A 6,666-nucleotide genomic window follows, 5' to 3' on the forward strand; every position below is an offset into this window, starting at 1 on the left:
ATCCTCAGCCGGCCCTTCCTTCCTCCTCCTGCCTCCTGCGCTTGCCACCCAGCCTCTCCCCCAGTGTGCTCCAAGTTCACAGGGATCTGGGTCTCTAGCACTGGCCTAGTCAGCTCTTCTCTACCCTACCCCCAATTTCCCATCTGTGGGTAAGTCTACCCAGTTGCTCTGAAGACTGGGGCATTCCTGTGGAGCATCTCCGCTCCCGAAGCTCTCCGCATGTGCTCAGTCCTCTGTCTCCTCCCCCTCCCCCTACCTGGCTCCTCGCTGCTGCCCCCAAACCAGGCAGTGGGTTCCTCCTCTGGGAGCTGGGGTTCTCCTCCACCTCCTCCGCCCTCGAGGGCTTTGCGCTTCTTCGACATCTCTGCCCAGGGCCTGGGGTTTGGGGGTTTTTTCTTTCCCCTCCCCCTGGCCCTCCCCTCTCGGAGAGGAGAGTGAAGGTGGGGTTAGGTGGAGAGGAAAGGGGTGGGGAGAAGAGGCCAGGGAGGGAGATGGAAAGAAATTGCTGCCGAAAGACTGGAAGGGATCTGGAAGGCAGGCAGGAGAGGCAGGGACTTGTGCTGAAGCCCCAGGATTGCTTCCATCAGTGTGGCCCTACTCTGGAGCTCTCCTCTCTCTCTCTCTCTCTCTCTCTCTCTCTCTCTCTCTCTCTCTCTCTCTCTCTCTCTCTCTCTCTCTCTCTCTCTCTCTCTCCTCTTCCTTCTATTAAAAGGGTGAGATGAGAGGGGAAATCAAAACCCAAGAGGAAAGGCTCCTCAGAAACCTCAGAGGTTTCCTGCTAATGTGGGAGGGGGCCTGGGTGGGGTACTCTCTCTCTCTCTCTGAGGACTCCTGGTCCTGCCTGGCTATGAGGAGCCTGTGTGTGGCTGTGGGGGAGACAGCCACAGGCAGAGTAAGAGGTGTTTGACTGGGATGCTTGGGACATGGTTTCAATGGATTGCCAAATAAAATAATAAATAAAATGCTACACAAGGCAACAGAGATGTTTTCAGACACTAGGGATTCAGGACCCCTTCCTCTCCTGTGGCATCATGTGATATCTCACAGAAGAGACAGGAGTGGGGGACCGGAGGATAGGCAGGGACGGCCAGTGCAGGGAGAATCTTCTACGGAGGACCGGAGACCGGCAGCAGGAAGGAGGGGGAGGTTGAGGTGCCCTACAGCCCTTCTCTGCGCCACCTCAAGAGGCACCTGCAGGTCTGGCTAGGCAGCCGCTGCAGTTTGCAGCAGGGGCGCAGTCTACTCAGAAACTTGCAGCTCAGAAACTCCAGGAAGCCCGAGTGATGAGCCCCAGGCTGTCGCTGGGCACTGGGGTCGGCTGCAGCTTTTCCCCTACCTCTCCTTCAAAGCCTTGTGTCTCTAGCTTTATAAAGCCCCGTGCTTCTCGCTTCCACTCCTCATCCCATTCACCCAGGCACAGCCACAAACACTGGCACACGCCACACACACACACACACACACACACACACACACACATACACACACACACACAATTTTCTTACTGCTGGAAAAGGAGATAGATGCTTGGAAGTTTTGTTTGTTTGTTTGTTTTTGTTTTTTTCCTTAAGTAGAAAAAAAAAAGGATTGGAATTGTTTTCCTTTATCTTTTTTCTTTCTTTTAATCCATCCCCCTTTGGACTCTTAGTGGTTAAGGTTAGATTAAAAAAGAAATTATCAACTTACCCGCCAAAGTATGCTCCAGTACAAAACTCCTTTCTGCTTCATTTCCAGTTCACAAATTCAAAGCGGAGGCGGTGGAGACGGGTCCCTGGGAACGGTGGGTCCAGGCTCCATCCACAGCTGCTCAAAACAAGTCGCCAAACCCGGTGGCCCAAGTTCAGGACCTGTCCAAGGCGTTCGCATATGCTCCATGCAGCAGTCTTATTCAAAGGAGTTTCCGCGCTGGTCATCTTGCCAAAGGGGGAGACAACTCGAAAAAAGCAGGAGTGAGGTTACCCTCTCCCACCTTCCTTTCTGGGGTCCTCAGGAAAGCAGTGAGGAGCGTTCAAGGCGCCAATGATGACTGGTCCATCTCAGCTCAGCCTCTGGACAGAAGCAACTTTAGACCCACACACCTAGGAGTAGAGTGTGTGTATGAGTGTGCATGTGTGTTCACCCGCGTGTGCGTGCGGGCTCGAGTGTCCAACTCGTGTGCCCGCGTACACTTGACATGGGGGTAGGGGGGCGGGTGCGTGTGCTCTGAAGAGCCACTCTCCCCGGCTGCTGGAACTTAGAGAGTTTTCCTTTAAGCCAGCAACGCTGATGCTTGGACGGCCCCCCCTCCCCGCGTCCAACAGGAGGCGATGACGTCTGCAGCCTCGTTGCCAGAGCAGTCCCCGAGCGGCGGCTGCTGTTCATTGACAGGAGCAGAGGCTCGGACGTCAGCAGCCGGACCTTGGCGACGCGGCTCCCGCGGAGACGGCTCCCACCCCCGCACCTGCCAGCCCGCGGGGGAGGAGGGAGTGAAATCAAAGCCACGGAGGAGCGGATTGGGGCGACGCTGGGGCTGCAGAAGGGGGGTGACTCGGATCTGCCCTCTTTGTCCTGGAGCCCCAGAGTATATAAATAGTACTGTCTCCAGCCAGACTAGCACCCGCTCTCGCACGCCCCCACGCCCCCCTCCCAGTCACTTTGTGACGGGCTGGCTCCGCGGGAAGGGAGGCAGGGGGCGGGAAGCAAGGAGTGGAAATAGATGTTGGGTTTTTTGTTTTTTTTTTCCTCTTCCCATTCATAGATTCGGCTGGAGTCATGGGGCCTTGGCTCTGGGAGTCGCAATGAATGGATGGATGCCTGCGCGCCCCGGGACCACCTGGCCCGCTGAGGCGTCGCTCGCACAGGGGGCGCTCTTCCATGAGGGAACTGGCACACATGTCTAGGCACACCGAGACTGCAAACAACCCCAAGGAGGTCAAAGGCCTGCCATCTCCTTTCCCTCTGATTCCTTCTGGATTATTCCTTCCCTGTGAGGCTGGGAGGCAAAACAAGCCGCTGAGCTCGGAATTTGCACACAGTGGAGCTCCCAAGTGGAGCCTTTGACAAGGGACTTCCTGCAGTCGGGACAGTGACAATTGCAAAAGGAGCAGCCACGTGGTGCAAGGCTTTTAGTCACTGGTATGTTGCTGGTGGCCAAAACCTCGTCCCTCCCCACCTAAGCACCCAAGAATGCTCCACACCAGGAAGGGTGGAGCGCAGTGAAGGGGCAGAGTACTTCAGCTCAATTTAACCAGAGCCCAGCCCTTGGGGAATCCTTAGGCACTGGGGACTGCAGGAGCTAGAGGCCCACACAAGACACAGGGATCACCACCTACATCCTTGGCTGTGCCCTGTGCCCTGAACAAGCTAAAGAATGCAGATTCCCAGCATACAGGGGAGCTTCATAAATGCATCGCATGGAGAGGCGGGGATTTAATGGTTGTGAAGCGAATCTGGGCTATTTGTTACCCCAGGACAGATGCTCATGGCTAGGACAGAAGAGCTCAGGATAGGGGAGCTACCTGCACAGTGCATTTCAGGCCAGGAATAGCCAATGGGTAGGAAAGCGGAGAGTGAGTAGGGAGAATGCCCACTCTCCCCTGATCATTCCGCCCCCCCCCCCCAAAAAAGATCACAGGAGTGACATTCCAACCCCTGTGCCAGCAGAGGGTCCTTCTCAGCTACCACTTGGGCCCTTCCTGTCACGCCCTCCTGACTCCTCCATCTATCCCATTCTTCACTCTTCTGCGTCCCTTCACAACAGATGGTAGGTGCATTCAGGGGACACCCTCTGGCTACTCCCCTCTCACCCTGTTCTGGACCACCCAGGAAGCACCTCCCTAGGACGGCTGATGTTGAGCACTGCTCTATTTCCTTGGGTCAGTACCAGCCCCTTCTCCAATCTTCCTCTCATCCGGTACATCAGTGCCTAGAACACACTTCCTCATACCCTGCCTCTGAAAATAACTTACCCTTAACTTGGACCCTGGGCCTTGCCTAGCCCCTGCATGTTCCCAGTGAACACCTTATCTCCCCATCTCCCTGATGTTGGGGTGGACCATTCATAGACCCCTTTGCTTTCCATCACCTCTGAATTAAGGCTCTCACTCAGCCTGGCAACTTTAAAAATACGTTTTTTGCCTATTTATTACATTGAGCACAGACCTCTCCTCTGAGCTTGAGACTCAAGTGAACTACAAACTCCTGTTGTATGCCCATAAAGTCTCCAAGGCCACTAAATTCCACTCACTCATAGCCATGGTAGTCCCACAGTATCCCCACATTAGCAAGCAGAAACAGCATGTTCCATGTTGACCTTAGGCCAAATGACTGTAGTGAGCTGTACCTCTCCTTCCTATCACCCCATTCCATCTGTTCCCTCAGCCTTGAATGTGTCCAGTTCAGGCACCTTTCACCTCCCACTACAAACCTCCAGCTCCAGTGAGTCACACCCAGGTTGCTGCTGCTGCCCCTTTACCACTCCGCCACCATGCTACACTTAACACAAAGGGCAGGGTCTCCGTGGAAATGCAAGATCACACCAATTCTCCGCTGAGTCCTCCACTGCTCTCTACAAAGCCCTATGACCATGTCAACTTTTGCTCATTCCTCATCTTCTCCTTGCCACTGTGCCTACAGCAATGATAGTTAACTTGGGTTATCAGCTCGATTTGATTAATAGACACCTAGGATATTAGTGAGGCAGACCTTTGGATATTTTTATGGTGGTGTTTCCAGAAAGGATTAGTGGAGGCAATAAAACCTGCCCTGAACATGGGGGTGGGGGAATCTGAGAACCCACGTTTACCTTTCTCTATTCTCTGGATGGCGCCACAGGCCAAACCCCTCATGTGGCTTCCCTGCCACAGTGGACGGCATTTTTCTGAATTATCAGATGGAATGAATCCTTCTTCATTCAAGTTGTCTTTTAAAAGGGTTTTTTGGGAGGTGTTTTATTTCCCAGTAAAAAGAAAAGTAACTAATATAGAAAATAGATGCTGAAAAATGGAGCTTTTGCTGAGTTCAGCCCGACCACATGGCTGTTAGGCTTGAGAACTGGTCTGTAGGAAGAACGTGGAAGAGTTTGGAGATTCAGACTGGAGTCCCACATGTGGTCCAAAATGTTTTCTTGTGTTCAACCTCCCAGCCACTCAGAAGCTTCTGCAGCCATGGTATAAAAGGGTCAGACTACAACGTGATTTGACAGGAAAGCTTCTCAATGGCAGACACGTGGTACCAATTTTGTAGGTATGCACAATGGAAGAGTTATGGGTTCCCAGAGGCTTGAACCAAGTTCCAGGAAAATACAGGGTCAGGTAATATGGCAGGGTCAGATTCCCTGGAAGGAAGCTATAGGAGTCCATTGAATATAACTATGGTGGTAAGATCCAAGTTGCATTGGAGACCCCAAGATCTTGCAGATGCCAAAACAATGGGACATCCCCCAAGGAAAGTCTTTTTTTTTTTTTTTTTTTTTTTGGAAGGTAAGTTTGTAATTATATTTATGTACAGAAAACTTAGCAGTGTACATTTAACCCAATTTAGTGGCGAGTTCTTTGGCCTTTGCCTTTTCCAGCTTGGCAATCCGAGCCACAGATTTAGGACCCAGGACGTTGCCTCCCCAGTGGCGGCGGATCTCATCATATCTGTCGTTGTAATTGGTCCTAATAGCTTCCACCAGCTTAGCCAGAGCACCCTTGTCTTCCGAGTTAACCTGTGTGAAGGCAACAGTGGTGCATGTCTTCCTGTGGACCAGCCGCCCCAGCCTGGCCTTTCCCTTGATGATGCAGTAGGGGACCCCCATCTTTCGACACAGGGCAGGCAGGAAGACCACCAGCTCAATGGGGTCTACATCGTGGGCAATCACCACCAGCTGAGCCTTCTTGTTCTCCACCAAGGTGGTGACTGTATTGACCCCCGCTCGGAGGACAGGTGGTCTTTTAGTTGGGACGTCCCCTTTGCCAGCAGCTTTCTTCTCAGCACGGGCCAGCAGCCTTTGCTTCTTCTCCTGCTTTGTCTCTGGCCTGTACTTGTGAGCAAGCTTAAGCAGCTGGGTAGCTGTTTGCCGGTCCAGGGCCTGTGTGAACTGGTTAATGGCAGGAGGTACTTTGAGCCGCTTGTAGAGGATGGCTCTTTGCCGCTGCAGCCTAATGTAGCGGGGCCATTTGACGAAGCGTGTGAGATCTCTTTTGGGCTGGATGTCCTGCCCAATGCCGAAGTTCTTGGGCCTTTTCTCAAACAAAGGATTCACCACCTTTTTGGCCTCCTGTTTCTTCACGACGGCGGGGGCCGGGGCCACCTTCTTCCCCTTGGCCTTCTTCCCCTTGGGCATCTTGCTCGGCTGGAGGAGAGAGCCCCCCCAAGGAAAGTCTTAAGCATAGAGTGGAGCTGGCCTAAGATAAGGGCAGTCAGTGGGTGCTACAGGCAGCAGATCTGAAGACACAGAGATACCCAAGGCTGTTGGAGCACAGGTGAGGTCATCATGAGCCCCAGGTGCCAGGCCAGGAGCTGTAAGGTTTGGTGTTCGCTCTCTTGGGTTTCTGTCTTCCTCTGGTCCACACATGCACTTTCTGTTTCCCTAGACAGGACCTAAAAGACAAAAGTTGGACTTCACAGGACAATGGCACCGTTGATGGGAGCGGACACCCTCCCCACCAGCTCTTCACTGGGAGTGCTGTGGTGCGGGGATGAGAC

The 6,666-nt window shown here is 53.3% G+C and overlaps 1 protein-coding gene across 1 annotated transcript; it reads right to left on the bottom strand.

Moving 5' to 3' along the window:
- Positions 1 to 5,461: 5,461 nt before the first annotated feature.
- LOC131918326 (large ribosomal subunit protein eL8) lies at positions 5,462 to 6,316 on the bottom strand. The gene has a single exon (XM_059272405.1). It carries the CDS (start codon positions 6,302 to 6,304, stop codon positions 5,504 to 5,506), a length of 801 nt encoding a protein of 266 aa, XP_059128388.1. The 5' UTR covers positions 6,305 to 6,316; the 3' UTR covers positions 5,462 to 5,503.
- Positions 6,317 to 6,666: the final 350 nt, after the last annotated feature.

The sequence above is a fragment of the Peromyscus eremicus genome, chromosome 8b (genome assembly GCF_949786415.1).
Source record: "Peromyscus eremicus chromosome 8b, PerEre_H2_v1, whole genome shotgun sequence".
Lineage (NCBI taxonomy): Eukaryota > Metazoa > Chordata > Mammalia > Rodentia > Cricetidae > Peromyscus > Peromyscus eremicus.

Bases quoted from the DNA above. Each gene is read 5' to 3' on its own strand.
- LOC131918326 (XM_059272405.1), bottom strand. From the start codon at position 6,304: ATGCCCAAGGGGAAGAAGGCCAAGGGGAAGAAGGTGGCCCCGGCCCCC.